Consider the following 19,992-nt stretch of genomic DNA (forward strand, 5'->3'; position numbering starts at 1 on the left):
ATGAAATTATGAAAATATTTATCACATTTCTGCGAGACTTTATAATGAATGCCTAAAACTTTATCTTGATTTCAATACAGACGAGAACGATGCAATTTCAATCATTTTAATAATACATATTTTCTACTAATAACACTAAAATTTCCTTAAAAATGTTTATCAATAATATTTCAATATATAGTGTTTTGTATATCATACACTGAAATCAATTTTGGCAGCATTAAATTTAAAATGCAATAACTGTTCAACAATCACAAAATAACAGTAAAAAAGTCGAGGTTATCATCTACTGAATGGAAGATGGTATGAAAAACAAAGTTTCAAGATGTGAAAGTGTGTTTTTTTCGAGGAAACTTCGGTGGAGCACAAAATAAATATTAGATAAACAGTGATGTGTGATTTATTAACAATCAGGTAAAGGAATTTCATCGATATACTTTGAAGAAACCCTGCATACGTTGTATCCCATGGGGACCATCCACAAACGGTTACAGTTGTTTGGTTCTAAGCTCCTACAGATTGTTCCCGAAAATCAACGGAATCTCTTTGTGCAGCTAATTGCAGTCATGGTTTCAAAAAAATATCATCGAAGCATAGGTGAAAATGAACTTTGTATTATCACCAGGTTGGAACAAACAAGGACAATGAACACTATCCTAATTCTAATATCGACGATCGTGTTTCGTATTTCATCGTTATCGATTCTGGTCTTGGTACGTTCTTCGATGCAGTATCCTTTCTTCATCTGGAATCTCACACACTGGGCCACGGACAATCACCACCAAGGATCTAAGAGGACTTCTCGTGCTCTTCTGAAGGAGAGTTGTCCTCCGATTCCGCTTGTACCAAATGGGACAGGAAAACTGGCCGGATGAATCTGTTGTAGATGAACTTTGAACCATTCAGGCTAAAGGGCATGAAGCACCAGATAAGGAACATGCATTTGAGCATCCAGTAGAAAGGAATTAGAGCCAGGATGAAATCGGAGAAGAATTCAATGAGGGACAAGCCAGCGAAAACAACCCAATAGGTCAACCAGCAAGTGTCATCGTCTTTGTTCCTGGACTCGATGGCCAAGATAGACGCATAGGCTGGGTAGGCAAATCCGATTCCATTGCAGATAATCTGGGCACCATATCCTATGATGATCATAGCAGCAAGGATAAAGCAGGTTGTCAGGACAATTTTCCTCCTCTCGATACCCGAGAAATCCTCCACTTTTTTCAATATTTCATTGAATTTGTTCTCTTCCTGGAGTTTCTTATCCAGGGCCAATAAGGCCTGGTTGATGGAAAACATCTTGAATCGGATTGTGAAAATCTGAATTTGCGGCCGGCAGTAGAGACACACTCGGAAGGAAAGAGACTGTATCGGTCTCTGTAGATACCAACACTAACGGTGAGATTTTTTTTTCACCCTCCCTCCTTCCAGAGCTGTCTCCACCCCATCCTTCCATTCTTTCTCTTTATTTAGGTTCTGAAGGTCTCGGCGATTAAGACTGCCTGCCAAAAGTGTTGGCATTGTTTCTCAGAATGCATTTTATATCGAATCCTTTTGCACAGGTTAAAGATAGTAACAAACAGCGGCGACGTGTAGACAGAGTAGAGGTAGGGAAATGGAATGCTAGCCTTTAATGTGACATGAGAATTGGACATTTGACTTCATTTTTGCCAACCAACAGGGAAGAATGATACTATTTCTGTGCCATAGAGGTTTTTTTAAATATACTTTTACAAAATTGCATGAAATGTAATCAGTGGCGTTGTGTCGATAAGATAAAAGCACAAAATTTGTATCTAGACAAAAAGAGGAATTAAATTTCCTTTTAAAATTCAATTTTAAGGAAAAAATTTCATATTTTATCAGAACACATTTATAGACATTTTTGCAACAATAATGTGAAAAATCTACTTTAACTGAAAATTCCGTATAATAAAAAAATTACAAATAAATTTGAATTGAAATGGAGTTGCATCATATAATGTCAGCTATGATTATAATCAATAGGTAATTTCTCATGTCATATAATTTCTATGATGTTTCATATCAAATTACAGTCAAATAAGGTAGAAGTATTTTGTGATAGGCGATAAAACTGCCTTTTAAGAAGTTGGATAGACGATTGCTTACAGAAAGGGGAACTAATACTTCATGGTTCATTCAGAAACCAACTCTCCATATATATATATATATATATATATATATATATATATATATATATATATTTGTACAAGCTTTCATTTTCTAAAATTCTAAAAATAAAATTTAACATCATTATTAGCAAATTTTGACAAATTGTATCATTTCGAAATCGCAGGTGAATAATTTAAAAATATTATCTTAAACGGTGAAAATAGAACAATTAAAGTATTAAAACCAAGCAGAAGTAATCGATATTCTAATATTTGGAAAAACAAGTTTTTCAAGTATTCAAAAACAGCCATATGAAACTGTTTTCATATTATTTATTGTCCTGAAATGTTATTTTCATCCAGGCAATGTCCTCCCGTAAACTTAAAATCAAGCAGCACTGCGAAGTTCTTTTTCTACTTTTACTACGACTACGGTACTTAACAACGTCTGTTTTTTCTTCTTTTTGCTAGACCTATGCTGACTCCTGGATGCTAAAAAGTTATCGATAAATCAAATACTGATTCATAGATAAAGAAAGTTGACTAAGATGTATTAACCCAGAAATATCTCATCTTTTGCTTTTTCCCATCTTAAAGCGATACGATTGCAAAGAAAAGAAAACTATGACAAAGAGTAAAAAAGAAAGATTTTAGGGGGAAAAAAGAGAAATGTATATTTCGAGCATTACAACTATCTACTACTTTTTTACTGGATAACTGAGCTAATAAGAAATTCACTCTCTCTTTACAACATTTTGTCAAATACAGAAAGCTTGTTAGTCATACTGAATTTTCATATTAAAAAATGACTCTCATTGTTTTCTTTTTTGCAGTGGTGTTTTCTGGAAGGATGAGTGATAATACTCAAAATGAAAATCTTATGAATAATCTAGTTTCTTGAAACACTGCAAACCCTATATTAGTCTTTCACACATACAAGCCGCCAAAGCCGAATTTGTGGAAGGTTACATCTCCTGTAAGTCAATCGTATTATTGAAACTGACCCTGCGAACAGCTTGGGGAGAACCACTTCAAATAAGAATTGCCTCCCCCCCCAAAGAAAGAAAGATATCGATACTAAGTTGTTGTTTTGGTGGGGGGGGGATAAATCTGTCAATAATGATCATTCTTTATAAGTTGCCTTTTTATAAACATATATTTCTTTAAAAATGGAAATTATTTTTTTATTCGATGTCAACATCAACTCAAATCTCGGAGTTTGGGAAGTTGAGGGGGGGGGGGGGGCTTTAAGTTTAACCTGTTCATGATAAACCTACTTACAATCGCCCATTGTGTTTAAAAGTGTCCACTCAAATTCTAATCTGAACTAGAAAGCGTTAGTCATAGTAATTTAGAAAAATGCTGCGAATACTCTATTGCATTATTCCATTACGTAAAAAAAAGTGAATAACATATAACCACAAATTGGATATTACAACCCGTCGGAAGGCACACGGAAAAATTTGAATGACCGGACAACTTGCAACAGCAACACTGACAGGAATTATGATTCAGACCTAAGGACCATCATCGACCATGATAAAACCCTTCTTTTGGGAAGTACTTCCCGTCATCGATGGGAGGAGCCCACCTCCAACCCCCCCCACCCCACCTTTTTGTGTTCTCACCAGGGTGGCGATAACCAACGACAATGCCAGAAGCTCCTCATTATCAATTACGAAGATGGACTGAATCACATATAAATTAAGTATGTGGATAAACATTATTTATCATTAGATTTTTGGTAAGAATTCATATGCTCAGTCTCAGTCTTAAAGAAACGCAATCCACATCATAAACCCCTCTTTAGGGTTTGTTGACTGACGGGACGACGCCGTTCGCGGTTTCTCTTTATTGCACAAAGTGGAAAAACAGCATTCGAAAAATACACTTTTGTTTTTATTTATTATTTTGTTTTTATTACTTACTTTGCTTTCTGTGATGGCCTCGGACAGAAAAGAATCCAGCGTCCGCACTGCCCTGTGTGAGGTGGACAAGCTGGACTCATCCGCCTCATAAGCAGAGGCTAGGCGTGTCTTCTTCGAGGAAAAAGAGAAACTGTCATCTTCGAGCTCTCCGGCCCTTCTGGTCGTGCGTTGGTGCACGGACGTCGATTCTTCGTCATAAAGTGAGGACGACACTCGGGACGTTACTGACGTCGTGTGGACGGATGTGGTGTCCATTAGGCCATCTGCAACAAAACACTGCAGTCAGAGTTGCTAGTTTCATTATGTGGAAGAAGGCAGTCGAACGCGGACCATCTGAACATTTTGCAATTACAGAGAAATCATTTTACTACAGAAAGAACATTCCTTCTACAGGGCGGCCGTAAAATAACTTGCCCTGTTTGGCGACATCTACAGCTAACACGAATGAACGAAATGAAGCCACATTTCATATACAGACATCGGAAGGCATGGAAAGATGAATTCCGCAGAAAAAAAATTAGTTTCAAAAGTTGTCGAAAGGGAAAATACTGGCGCTGTGGGAGAACAGTTATGAATGAATTCATGAAACTCACAGAAAGTAATCTTTCATTCATCAATATTAAGGCCTTCTGAACGCCGTGCAACATTTTCAATATTCTGACCTTCCCTGTGTACAACATAATGCGTATGGTGTATAATGTTCTCCACTGCTGCGTGAAAACTGTCAGTTTCAATGCTCATAACAGCCCGTCTTATGTTCTGTTTCAAGACATGAATGCTTGCTTAAGAGCAGCCACAGCATTACACTGTCTAGTGTAGAACAGTTTTACCGGTAAAGCACACCGAGGTAAGGTAGGGTCCATATTAAGCACACAACAAAGTCAAGAACGAACACCTAACAAGTTGTTTGAACTTCCTTTTTTACAAGGAATGCATGGCGCTGCTGTCACGCACACACTAGGAATTTTACATAAGCCATCTCGATATGCAATTTTCTTCGTTAGTACGTACCAGCAGCTACAATATTTCTCCTATCGGTAACTTTTAGTACAATTTTTTTTTCTGTGGAATTCATCTTCCCATGCCTTCCACATTCTGTATGTGAAACGTGGCTCATTTCGTTCCTTCTGTAGCTGTAAATGATTCTGTAGCTGTAGATGCATTCCGTAGATGTAGACGCTGCCAAACAGATAAAGTTATTTTATGGCCACCCTGTATAATTTACCCTTGAAACAATGCTGACACTTAATATTTTAACGAGGATCGCTTGATATCAGTTGTATGTTTTTCATGCACTTTACAACAAATACGGTGTTCCAATAGGGTAGTAGCAGAAGTCACAAATTTTTAAAAAATATTTTTTGGTAAAAGATGGCTCCCATATGTAGGAAAGAATAATCATAGAAGAAATACTTATCGATTTTGAAAATCATTATGACATACTGAATTATGGCATTCTCTTCGAAAAAATGAAATGATTTTTTCCACAGAAACTTTTTTAAAACATTCCATGACCGACAAACATCGGGAAAAAGTAAAAAATTAAATTGGGGAAATCTTTAGAAAGTCCTCTTATAACAGACAGGCTTGAATTTTACTGAATCTAATATTTTTTTAAATTTCTTTCCAGAAATTTCGTTATCTGAATTTCAGAAACATTAAGAAACCATCAAATATGATCACTGTTGATTTTTTTAAAAATTCTAATATTTGGAATTTGCTTAGCTACTCAACCCCCTTTTTTTGAAGAACTGATATATATATTTCTCATTATGTTTGTTTAATGTATCAGTACTATTTTACGTAGGACTGATTTTTATACTTAAAACTCGTTCATGAATTTAAAAAAATATTAACTTTAATTGACATTTCACACTATTTACCTGTGAAACAAACTCTAAGAATATTTTGAATGCTTGCACAAAATACCTTTCGAATATAGAATCCACAGTTTTTTCAGATAAAAGTGAAAACACCGCCTATTATTTTCTGGCAATCTTTCAGCACCAGTATTTTAAAACAAAAACAGTTTGACAGATTCTTCTCACTTGTCTCACATATGTAGCAAAGAATAAATACACCGACAAAATACATTTTGAAGTGTGTAGAGCTTTAGAATTACTAAACGAGGTAGAAAAATTCATTTTAATGAAACGAAGCAAACGAAACTGTTGATTGAGGAAATGATTTAAAGAGAAATTGAGAACTGTTTCTTTTCACCTGGTCGACTCCCCATTAAAAATAATTCTCCTTTCGTAATGCATATGAAATTATTTCAGTTGTCAATTATCGTACATTTATACAGTCATAATTACTTTAGAGTTCAGATCGCAAAGAAACATTGAGTCTTCTCCGCTGGGACCAGAAAAGCTACAAAATGGGCAGTCCCTACAACTAGCTCAGTTTAGTTTAGATACATATTAACGTCCCTTTTAAAGCAACACTAGGGCTATTGTGGAACGGACATCGCAATTCTGAATCGAGGTCTGATGATAAGGATGACACCCGATCTGGCAACTCCTTCTCTAAACTTCCACGTCACACTAGCGGAAGGATGTTTGGCCCCGACGGATTTAACGTGCACCAGGCATGCTTACACGACGGTTCTTCGATGCAATCGGGTTACGAACCTGAAACTCTCCGGTTCCGAGGCCACCGGGGCCTGATACATTAACTCAGATAGACAAGAAATCATTTTTTAACTTCTTTCAAATTTTTTGATAATAGGCATGTAATATCTTTGACTGGAGACAAAGGAAACGAGCTTCGAAATGATTTTAATCAATATTTCTTTCAAAAAGTAAAAGGAAAGAAATTAAAAGGATAAATCTCATGTTGCTTTACAACGAGACATAGATGCACCAAAACTAAATTAACTGCTTGTACAATCACCTCTTTATAACATATTACAGGATGAACTTGTGTGAGTGGTCACTCCCAAGCTTTCTTGCATATTCTGTAATAAAAATGAACTTGTATTTTAGATGTGTTGTTGCTCAACCGATTGGTGCCAAAATTTGATAACTGCAATAACTACAAATGCACTCACAAAATCCCGCATCAAATTTGACATATTTAAGTCTTTGCGATTTGAAGTTATCTCATTTATCTACTTCAGAGAGTACAGACTGACAGACGTTCAAACTCTCGTAGAATTTGTTTTAAAATTTGATAAGTGTCTATTATATAGATGTTAAATCTGTGTACCAAATTTTATCCCTAAAGATTTCTTCGCATTGCAGCTATCGTGTTCACTTATATTCGAACAGCCGGTCAGACAGACTTCCTCTGAATAGATCATGCTCAAAATTAAACAGAAATCTACAATTACAAGACTATGTACCAAACTATGTACCTACAAGACTATGTACCAAATTTCATTCGTCTATCTTAAAGATTGTTGCGTTATTTTAGTCATAGACAGACAAACAGACGGACATTTTCCAAAAATGTGTTTTTCGAATTCACTGAAATCTAAAACATGGAGATTCGTCAAAATCTCGAGTTCGAATTTTTTAATGGTTGCAATACTTTCTCTATATTTCGTTCACGGAAGAGTAAAAACTCATAAATAACAACTGATATTTCGATTTAAATAAAATTTTAGAATGGAACAAGAAGCAACAATTTATCTTTTCTGCCCTTAACACTACATTTCTTCACAGTTAAAGTAGGGCAGTGATACTACTATTCCTTCACCATGCTTCGTTTGGCAAGGGGCCAAGAATGATGTCTCCCAGGAAAGAAAAAAAAAACTGCACGTCTCAGCTGACATCAGACAAATTTAACGAAACGCCAAATCATCTTTCTGATGTATGTAAGAATAACGAAAAATGAATGTTGTCTAAAGTTGTACGAGATTTTCAATTTTCAAATTCTCATTAAAAATTAGAAAGCAACAATAAGACAAACGCTAGAAAATGGTTAAATAAAAATATTTAAAACGAAGTTTCTTAAATTAATGGTTGCGAAGCCAATCGAAGTTGCGGAAACATTGACAGAGAAGCTACGCCAAACTTTCCGATGATATTGGACAAAAACTACAATAATGAGAATTCTTTTAAAATTTTACAAATAAATATATATTTAGTTAAAGTGAAATGATTCATTAGTGCTATATTTAGTGTTTTTTAAGTAAATTTAAATTTGGACAGCGAAACAAATATTGTGCAATAAGTGGGATATTGTAGAATATCTTACCAGTCAAAATACGGGTTAGAGATTGGAAATTTTTTTTAAGAAATCATATTTAAAATACCATTCAAAATATTAAAAAATATATTGAAAGAACATCATTTTTTAATATTTACCTATTAAAAAACTATATTAATGGTTTAAATAAAAAGTTATGACGGGTTCTGATCACAAGCAGATATCGTATATTTGCATTTTAGTAGTTGTCGACATTGAATATTATTGCTTTAATCAGAATCTATAAGTAAAGAAAAAAATTATCTGCAAAGCTATTTTGGATTCTTTAAAATTATCTAAATAAATTCATAAATTAATTAAATTTCTTTCACTTCTTTTTTAAATCATGTTTACTTAACGCATTTCACTTATTACGCACACTTGCTAATGGGGTAGCTATATTTTCGAAACGCAAAAAAATGAAGGAATATAAATATTATTTTTATCTGAAATGTGGCACGAGTAGATTTGATTTCTTAAGGTTCTGTCTTGAAGATACACGATGTTTCATACTTGGCACTTATAAACCAGAGTTCAGATGTCGTCTGATTCCTGCACCTTTCTTTCTGAAGTTCTGCAGCACATTGATATGAAAACTGAAACTCTGACCTGAAACCGAATCTAGACTCTATGCTCTTTGAACCAACTGCTGTTCATCGAATCTAATTTTGAATTACACAAATATGTAAGGCCAAAGACAAGTAATTTTAAACATTTATTATATGAAATTAGTTTAGGATAAGACATCACCTTCATTAATATAAGATCACTCAAAAGTTGAATTCTCAAAAATTCGCCGTCTGAAGCATCCATGGAAAAAAAAGTGATTATAATTTTCATTTCTCAATTTTCCTGCTTCGGAAAAATTGATTAAAAATCCGATCAGAATATCGGTTAAAATAAAGGATGTGCAAAAAGAATCCTATCACTTACTATCTACAGCGCGTGTAATACCAGTGAAGAAGCGTCTCGAAACCGAACAGCATCGATGATTGCACACTAATAATTTTTTATGTCACGTCTGGACTTCAGGTTCCAAGTAAAAAAAATTTAAGACATCTTATGTTCAAATACAAAATTTCTGTGTTGTTTTATATTATGATAATTACTTCACCATAATTAATTTTACTCTAACCATTACCATCATAAAAAATTAATAATAATTTAATTATTTGTTATACTATCTTTCGATAAATACTTTTTTTGAATGAAAATATGTTCGTGATATTTGTTTCCATTGAAATAGAGAAGATGGGTGTTTCACTGTCAGCTCACCAGAGATCGCCACTTACCGTCCGTGTATTGGAAGGAAGCCGCTTTGAAGGACGACCTGGTGAAGGACATATTGTTGCGTTGGCAGCCCTCCGGATGGATGGCTTCGCCCTGCAATAGAAAAAAAAAAGGAGGGTAGAGGGTTATTTTGTCAGGAAGCCATTAGATTCATTCATTTTAAAATTATTTCAGGAAACACTCTGCTTTGAATAATTCTCTGATTTTACACTCTGCTCTAAAAAAATAAATTCCAAAAAGGTTTGTAAAATAAAGATCTGCACTACGAAAGGAATTTTGAAATGACGAAAATGATATCTTTATATTCATTAAGTAATTCAAGTCACGCAACAAAAGATAGATTTGGCTGATAATTGTTTCAGGGAGTTCCTCTATGAAGTGGGAATGCAACTGTGACCAAATCAAAATGTTCGATTATTATTAAGAATTCTATTCATCATCAGTACAGCAAGAGAAGCACAGCTATCAGTTCTAGATCATTAATAATCAAGATGCAACACACACACACTGAAAGAAAGAAACCTCTTGTTATTTAATGTTTGCTGATTGATATATCCGATATTGCTCATTTAAAAACTATTTTCGTACAAAGTATTACAATATAGAAAATCCTTTATTTTTTCTCTGAAACTATTTTAAAAAATTTTTTGCAAAGGATGATTATCTACATATTTAAAATAATAAAGAAAAATAATGAACTAAGCGACTAAGTCCGACCCCTGGTCCGATTTCCCAATTCTTGTTGTGTATGAAAGCTATTAGATATGTTAACAATGGTTAATCATCATCCTCGACCTGCCATCATTGAAAAAAAACTCGGTAAAACATTGTTCCACTGTATATTCTCTCGACAGGAAATTCTTGCGGAAAAAGTGATTAATCTTTAAAAAAAATATCAAAATTCAAAAAATTATAATAGAAAATGAAAAAAAAATCTTTAAAAGTGCAACTATTTGCTATTTTTAATGGTGCGAAGAATGCATACTACGGGCAAATAAGTGCGAAAATAACAAAACATTAAATAAAAGATTTTTTCAACACTAAATTTTAAAATTTCAACTTCGAGGTGCGTTGGGTCATCGATACAATTCCCTGTGTGCTAAATTTTATGGCTGTAAGTGCAATAGATTTGTCTGGACACCGCAAACACACACCTTTTATGAGTGTAGAGTAGATGTTCATTTTTTTTTGTCTGTCAGTCTGTTTGTTGCTTGTCTGTCTGTCTGTCTGTTTTCTCCATGTCCAATCGTTTAAATAATCGCAAAGATTATAGTCGCAGAGGCATGGTGAAGCGTTATGTCTGTCTGTTTGTATGCCTGATTGATTGTTTGTTTGCTTAAACCTTATAGAATTCCACATCCTATTCCGAAATTCAGCAAACACGTTCCATGGCATCTGGAAGGGTTAAACTGAGTTATAAAAAATGTTTACATTCCTCTAAGGGGTGTGAAATGAGTTGTTGTTGTTGTTGTTGGGTTTAATGGCACAAAAGCCAATTTTGGCCATACTGCGCCAAGCATATGGTTCAATTTCATCCCATATAGTATGTGATTAAAATTTAAAAAACGGACATTTCTTTTTTTTTAAAGTCGCAATGAATGCATGAAATTTAAATGTAACAATGATTACTAATTTACAATAAAATTAATTTTTTATAGTTGAGAAAAAAAGGAAATGTTTTAAAAGCTCAGTAGTATACAGAGGAATATAGCAATAAATGTCAGATACAAGTAAAAAAATTGATAGATTTTAAAAATTTAAAAATATTTGGATGGTATGTTTCACCCACCAGGTCTTGCATGTTAAGATTTGACGAGTGGAAGAAGTAACGACGATGAACTTCAAAATTAGGACAGACAGTCAAAACATGTTGAATGCTTATCTCAATATGACATTTGGAGCATATTGGTGCCCTTTCACCAAAAAGGAGATGGCGGTGAGTATATCGAGTATGCCCTATACGGAGGCGAGTCATTTTGACATCATCCTCACGTTGTCGTAGAGTAGGCCATAAACCAACTGTGGGCTTGATGAAATGCAACTTATTGTGGATCTGCAGATCCCATGCCATCTGCCATTTAGAAAAGATATATCGTACAAGGGACCGCTTAGCATCACAATATGGAAGAGATTGTGTTAAAAATAGTGTTGCAGATTTAGCTGCAAAATCTGCCCTTTCATTACCTGAAATACCTGCATGCCCTGGGATCCAACAAAAAAGTATTTTGAAACCCTTGTTTTCTAGGAGTCTTAGTGTGCACAAAATTTGTAAGGCAACTGGATGCGTCTGATATTGATAATGGGAGAGTGTCTCCAAAGCACTCAGACTGTCAGTATAAATTATAAAATTGCGCTCAGAAAGTGGCAAGATTTCCCGAAGAGCACAGAAAATTGCCACCAACTCAGCCGTGAAAACGGAACAAGAGTTGTGTAGGCGATAGCTTAGAGTATCAGATGGAATTATGATGCCGCAACCGACATACCCATCTGATCGGGAACCATCTGTAAAGATTGGTGTGAAAGAAGAATACTGACAGCGATGATAAAGAAAAAGCTGCTGATAAACAACAGAAGAAGTGGAGGACTTATCAAAACCTGCAAATGGATTCAGAAATGAAAAGTATGGGACATCCCAAGGCGGAAAGCAAAAAGAATCAACAGTCATGATAGTGACATTTGAAAGGTCCGAATCACGCATGAGCAATTTTGCTCTCTCATTGAATGGAAGAACATGTGAGGGGCGGGCATCATATAGTCTGCGAAGACCAATGGGAAGATTCATATGACAAATAGGGTGATTAGGGACAGATCTTGTGCGGTAATAGTATAAAATAGATAACTTTAAACGCCTTAAAGAGAGAGAGGGTTGATGGCAAATAACATACAGGCTCTCTACTGGAGAAGTGCGAAATGCTCCTGAACAGATTCTTAGAGCAGTGTGGTGTACGGTATCCAATTGCCGCAAAGCCGTAGAGCGTGCAGACCCATACACCATGCAGGCATAATCAATGCGAGAAAGTACAACTGCTTGATAAATTCGTAGTAGGGAGGTTCGATCGGCACCCCAAGATGTTTTAGACAGAACTTTTAGAATATTTAATGATTTCTCACACTTCTGTCGTAGGCTTAAGATGTGAGGAAGGAAAGTGAGCGTTCGGTCGAAAATCACTCCCAAAAACCGAATTTCATTCACCACTGGAATTGAAATATTGCGAATATGAATATTCGGATCAAGGTGTACATTTCTTTTCCTGCAAAAATGGACGCATTGGCTCTTCTCCGGAGAGATAGTGTGCCCGTTCTTGTCGCACCAATCTACCACTTTATTAACGGCATTTTGCAATTGCCGTTCTATTAAATTCATATTGCTGCCTTGGCATGAGATCTGCAAGTCATCAACATAAAGTGATCCATGAACAGATGAAGGTAAAAGAGTTAAAATTTGATTAAGATGAACAATAAAAAGAGTGACACTGAGGACACTTCCCTGAGGAACTCCCTCAGCTTGGATAAAATTAGATGAATAAGTGTTGCCAACGCGAACTCTAAAAGTCCGATGAGATAAAAAGTTTTGTAAAAATATGGGGAGGTTTCCCCTAAAACCCAAGTTAAAAATTGTAGAAAGTATGCCAAAGCGCCAAGCACGGTTGTACGCCTTCTCAATATCAAAGAATATGGAGATAAGGTGGTTCCTCCTAACAAATGCGTGGCGTATCTGGGTTTCCAGTAGAATTAGGTTGTCAAAAGTAGACCGACCTCTACGGAAACCACTCTGCAACGAGGATATGCATCCGTTTTTCTCCAATTCGAATATCAGACGGGCATTGACCATGCGCTCAAAGGTCTTACAAAGGCAACTCGTCAGAGCAATTGGTCGGTAGTTCAAAGGATTTGATGGTTCCTTACCAGGTTTTAAGATTGGGATCACAATAGCCTCGCACCATTGTGAAGGGTACTTCTGTTCAATCCATATTCTGTTAAATAATATTAACAGATTCGTAAGGGAAGTTGCATTCAAAGGGCGGAGCATATTATATGTCATCCCATCTGGGCCAGGACTTGTATCATTGGCTTTAGATAAAGCCGTTTCCAGTTCAAACATCCTAAATTCGCAGTTATATGGAAAAGGGCGTCGGTCATTAAAGCGCAGACGCAACCGTTCCGCGCGATTCTTAATAGCCATAAACGTAGGACTGTAAGAATCAATAGCAGACACTTGTGAAAATGCTTGACCAAGAATATTGGCAACATCTAATGGGGTTGAGTGCACCATATTTCCTGTATTTAAAACAGGAATGGAGGTTTCACTATATATTCCATTAGCGGCCTTTACTTTTTTCCACATATGTTTACTGGAAGTGTAGGATGTAATGGAGGATACGAATTTTATCCAAGAATCTCTCTGACTTTGACGACGAATGCGACGAGCAAGAGCTTTGGCACGCTTAAATGCAATCAGATTTTCTGTTGTCGGATACCTTCGAAAAATACTCCAACGTTTCTTTTGGTTTTTATGACTGTCGCGACACGCTTCATTCCACCACGGTCTACGAAATTTCCTTAGACGTGGGGAAGTCTTCGGAATAGTAGCATTCGCGGATCTTATTATGCAGTTAATGACATTTTGTACTGCTTCCGTGATGTCGTAAGTACTGACCATGTTCTCGGTGATATCTGCCAATTGCTTGAAATTATCCCAGTCTGCCCGCTGGAATAGAAACCGCGGAGGACAGGGAGTCGCACCGCCGCTGTGGGCATGGGAGACAATAATAGGAAAATGATCACTATTATGTAGATCTTTGCTGACTGTAAAGGTCAACGATGGCAAGAGTTCAGGAGAGCACATGGCTAGATCAAGGCTATGAAATCTACGTGTGGGTTCATGAAAGTACGTCTTCTCATCATTATTGAGCAGACAGATACAGTTATTTGTTATTAACTGTTCGATCTGCCGCCCTCGAGAGTTTGTACTATCTGAACCCCACAAAGTGCTATGTCCATTGAAATCGCCACATAAAATAAAAGGCTTAGGAAGCTGGTCTACTAACTGGTCAAGATCTTGCTGACGTATGACATCGTGAGGCGGTAGATAAATACAACAGACTGTGACCAAAATTCGTGTCTGAACTTGAACAGCCACAGCCTGTAGAGAAGTTTTTAAAGTGAGAGGTGTGCTCGGATATGTATTAGAGGTGAAGATACACACCCCTCCCGAAGTATGAGATTCAGTGTCTGCATCGTTCCGAGCACAATTATAACCGCGTAATTTAATTGGAATATTGGACTTCAAGAAGGTCTCTTGAAGACCAAAACAAACAGGATGAAACGTATTCATAATGGTCTTAATGTCAAAAAGTTTGGACCGAAGGCCGCGACAATTCCAGGAAATGAAGGTACCCATTAAGAATTCGAGATTGCAGGCAAGTTAATAGGCGCATGTGGTAGAGTTGCGGAAACCTCACAACTCATGTGCAAATCCTCATCCTCATCTGATGGATGGAGAGAAAGGCGATCTGGACTTTTGGGCATGCCACCAAATATGGACGACAAGTCCTTGTGCACTATACCCTGCGTCGCAAGTCCTAAAGCGACGGAATTTTTAGATGCCGACTTTTTCAATTTTAAAGGCAATTCCTGTTTCGAAATACCGCGTTTTGCTAACTTTAACGTCAGCGAGTTTTGCAATTTTTTCTTCGATTTCTTTTGTGGTTTCTTGCGTCTGTCAAGTGTACTATTGCTAGAATGTTCAGAATCAGAATTCCTAATATTTTCAGGTGGTTTTGAATCAGTGTGAAATTTTACACAATTATTACACGAACAGTTTGCGCAAAAGGTGTTCTGAACAACAGAAGCGTAACTTTTACCAGGAGTAGGAGTTTGTGCTTGAACTCTACGCCTGGCTTCGGGATATGAAAGATCTTCTTTGATTTTTATTGTTATTATTTGTTTTTCAAGCTGCCAGCTAGGGCATGATCGAGAAAAGGAAGGGTGATCGCCTTTACAGTTCACACACTTTTCCTGTGTGGAACATTCCTGGCTATCATGCCCTTTTTCTGCACAGCGGGCACATGTTAAAGACCCGCGGCAATTAACTTTAGAATGGCCAAATCGCTGGCACTGAAAGCATCTAAGTGGGTTCGGAATGTACGGCCTTACTGGGCGTCGTATATAACCTGCGTAAACAAATTCTGGTAGTTTGGGTGTCTGAAAAGTTAAGATGTGATGTTTTGTTTCAAGGAGTTGTCCATTACGTCGTATAGTGATGCGGCGGACATCTATAACTCCTTGCGGTTTCATTTCTGATTTTATTATATCTATAGGGACATTTAAGAGTTCCCCGCAGGTAATGACACCTTTAGAGGTATTCAACGACTGGTGAGTTATTGGTATATTTCCCAGTGCTTTTAATTTTTGAATCTGCTGGGCTTGCTTACGAGAATTCACCTCAACAAGCAAGTCACCAGAGCGCATTTTACGAATGGATTTAACATCGCCAACTGTTGCCGTTATAGCCTTTTGCACAAGGAAGGGAGAGACAGTTTGAAAAGTTTCGTTATTTGCAGAAACTCGCTTTACAATGTAAAATGGATCAAAGTGATAAGCTATGTTGGAAGATATTGGAATGTTTCTATGCCCACTGAAGGGACCACGTTTGGAGAAACCCATACGATATAGTAAGTGATTCGGGTCCGACGGCACCGCCCACCACGGAGCCCAACAAGGGAAGACAATTACCGGCTCTGGTTATTCCCAGCCTCGGCATCCACCCTAGTGCTAATCGGTACCTATACGCTGGGAGTTACCCCCGGGGACAGTGACCACCCTTAACGCCAAGCCCAAGGAGTAACCCCTTCGCTTGATCCCTAGCAAACTAACCACTTAGGTGGTTAGCGACCAGCCGATTGATGCACAGGGGACCACAGTACACCACCCGTCTTTCAAATGGGTCGCCACGCACGGCAAACACGTGAGTTTTGGCTGTCCATGAGAAGCAAGAAGCAAACAGAGCGGCGACAGCTTCTCATGGAGAGCTCCCTCGCTTGCCGTCGAGGGAAGGAAAAATTAAGCAGATAGCAGAAGGCGTAGGGGAGTGGAAACATAAAGGGAGTATAGATCCCTGGGTACCTCGGGATTGGGACACCCGTACTCACCTAAAGAAGGTGAGCCCCTGAGGGGTAGGTGTGAAATGAGAGTTGAAAAAATTTTACATTTATTTCTCCTTCCTACAACTTCAGAACTACGGACATTATTTTGTACACCATTTTAAAATGGTCTGGACCATTTGCTTTCAAATCGCAACAACTACATTAGGATTTTTCTCTGATTTTTAACCAATTTTTCAATTTATTCTGAACATCATTTTTATAAATTTCATTTTTCCCCTTCACTTGTACTCATATAAATAGTACGTCTTTACTTTTTCTTACATGCATATGAAACAAATAGACGCGGTAAATGGCCAGTTAATGAATAAATAATGTTATATTTTTAATATATATTCAAGAACAATCTGACTGTTAATACATTGTAAATAATGTATGACTGCCAATTAAAAAATTATTTTAATGAAAACAATTTAAAAAACAATTCATTAATATAAGATTAATTACATAATTTTACTTATATTTTATTTTTCATCCAATTTTGATCAACTTTCTCATTTTTTTTTCCTGCTGGTTATTTTTAATAGTCCTATTCTCAATTACAATTTCCATAATAAAAATGTGCCTCTCGAAATTAAAAGAATTAAATTAAAAGTAATTTTCGAGAAAGAGGATTAATGGTGAAAAATGCGCTTTAAGCTGCGGTAGCTTAAGAACTTAATCAGGTGCTCTCCATTCAGCAGCAGGCTCAATGCACTATTAATGATTATTAATCTCAATAATGATTCGCAGATATCGCTTATGCAGATTGAAATCAGACTGTGTAGATGAGGATTAATAATAGAGCATTCTTTCATAAAGAAATGAACATTCATATGCCTTTCAACAACTTTAAAAAGCATGATCTTGGGATCGACAGTTTAGTTTAGCCCGTTTAGTTATATTAACGTCCCGTTGTAAAGCAACACTAGGTCTATTTCGAGACGAATCTCGTAACTATGAGATTCATAACTCTAGACACAACGTCAACGGGGGGATAGTTGGCCCTAACGGATTTAGAGTGAAACAGCGACGGTTCTTCGGTGGAATCCGGTCTCGAGCCTGAAACCCGACATCTAAAGAGCCGAGATCTTACCACCAGACCACCGCGGCCCTCTCGGAACTGATAAAAAACATACATACAAGATGCGAATAAAATTTTAATTTATATTCACACAATTAATTTCAGTAAATTGTTCTTAGGCTGCATGTAGGAAAATTTTCAATAAATATTGATACGTTTAGGCTAATTTCTTAGTCTGAATTCTGTAAAAAGTCTGGAACCCAACAATTGACAACAGCAGTAAACCAAATTCGTAAATGGCGGATATAAATAATATTAAATATTATTGTAATCATCTGAAATAAGAGGGAAAATATGCATTATTATCTACAATCTAGAACATCATTATTAAATAATTCAAAAATATTGGGAGGCTAAAAATGCAGTTTTGCGATTTGAATAGATATTTAAAGATTAAGATAGTAGGAATAAATCGGTTTTTAAAAAAACCATTTTAAACGAATTGCATTATTATTCATTTATTTTGCTGACTATTCAACAAAAACGAATCCTTAAGTATTTGCGATCACATTATTTCAAAACAATTTATTCAATGAAGAAATGTAATTCAGATTTATAATTAAATCTCTTGGCATTTTTCATATATGAACTTGAATTAGTTTAATTCTTTAATTATAATTTGTATTTTTGACAAAAACTAAGAGGCAACGCAGAAATATTAATGAATGGAATTTAAAATTTCTAACTAATTTTTCAATTAAGTAGCATGCAATATATGCTGAATTACCAATTCCCCCCCCCCTTTTTATTCGAAACTGAATACAGTTAATGACAAACAGGAAAATAAAATGAAAAATAAAAATGAAAAATATAGAGCCTCATCTTTACTTAGGCCATTTCTTTTCCGTACAAAAAAGATGTCGATTTATACAAATTTATGTTAAAAGCAAAATAAATAACAGATTAATCCATAGTTTCAGAGAATGTTCTTTTATTGATACATTGAAAAAGACAACATAAATAGAACTTGAATATTCAAATTGCTGACACCAAAATGATCATAACGAATATAAATTTTTTGAAATATGGTGCAATTTTTAAGAAAAATGTTTTGAAAAGAAAACTGATTTAACCAGGCTTATTAAATCTTGGCTTATCGGAAAATAATACAGGCAGCATTATTTTTCATTAATAAAATGAATCACAATATTTATTATCACATCTGAAAATAGTTATATTGAGTTTTAAAAATTATAATATATAACTAGTTTAAACTATACAAATTGTATTGATAGTAAAACATTAATTAGGAAGAAATAAATCACAGGATGTATAATAATACCTGACCCTCTATCATACAAAAACATGCCTTTATGAATTTTCTTTAAACTCTAAAAATATCTTTCGAACTCGATATGTATCAAGCATTTTATCTCAAAATTTCATTAAGCATTCCAATTAAAATCTAAACTGCTTATCTAAATTGCTGGGAATTAATAATTAAATCGGATTTTCGTTTATTCTAATTGATAACTGATTTTCTATATACTAGATGGCAGCACGAATCAAGATACACAATAGCAAAAGATTTAAGCGGAAATCATTTCATGGCTTCAGGTTCCTTCCTCTCTAAGAAAGTTTTTCACGCTTTATTAGAAGAATAAATTGCAAAAAATTAAAGAAGATTTTTTTATTAATCAAACGTCTTTTCATAAGAAAAATATATTTTAAATATTTTAATAACTATTAAGATTTTATTCCAATAAATATTATTCTTGATACTATTCTAGAAAAATATTGTTTTTTTTTTCCCAACTTGATAAAAAATAAATATCCTCAATGTTCTTTAGTAGATATCAAAAAAAAGTACGGGAAAATATTTTTAACTTAATTGTTTAACTGTCTATGTATTTCATTTTCTAAGAATTTTTTAATAAAAGCATCGTACCGAAAGTTTTTACCAAGTAGAATATTGATTGTTTTTGAAATATTTTACATATTGTACTTGACAAAGATTTGGGATTAAGTTAACAGGAAATTAAACTGTCCTCGCGAAAAGCCAAGGAATTCTGATTTCACTCTATTGTGGTTCTTTTGGCAAGTTGGCGCAAATAAAAGCCTCATAGAAGAGTCAGGCAATGCCAATTTCAAACACTAAATATTTTTATTGATTTAAATTTCAGGTTTATATAAGTAGTTTTTAAGTAAAAAATGTATGTCAAATTGAAATAGGAAAACATTTAATTTTAGATCACTATCAAGAGAATTTGTTTAAGTATTCCTAT

General features: G+C 35.4%; 2 protein-coding genes across 2 annotated transcripts in view; both read right to left on the bottom strand.

Moving 5' to 3' along the window:
- Positions 1–19,992, bottom strand: part of LOC129966881 (obscurin-like) — a 291,121-nt gene that overhangs the window by 200,166 nt on the left and 70,963 nt on the right. Inside the window, exons 11-12 of the mRNA XM_056081489.1 lie at positions 9,544–9,634; positions 4,061–4,323 (exon numbers count right to left, since the gene is read on the bottom strand). Of these exons, the coding sequence (XP_055937464.1) occupies positions 4,061–4,323; positions 9,544–9,634 (354 nt within the window). The remainder of the gene's footprint in view (positions 1–4,060; positions 4,324–9,543; positions 9,635–19,992) is intronic.
- LOC129966882 (receptor expression-enhancing protein 5-like) lies at positions 383–1,430 on the bottom strand. The gene has a single exon (XM_056081491.1). It carries the CDS (start codon positions 1,297–1,299, stop codon positions 790–792), a length of 510 nt encoding a protein of 169 aa, XP_055937466.1. The 5' UTR covers positions 1,300–1,430; the 3' UTR covers positions 383–789.

Source organism: Argiope bruennichi, chromosome 4 (genome assembly GCF_947563725.1).
Source record: "Argiope bruennichi chromosome 4, qqArgBrue1.1, whole genome shotgun sequence".
Lineage (NCBI taxonomy): Eukaryota > Metazoa > Arthropoda > Arachnida > Araneae > Araneidae > Argiope > Argiope bruennichi.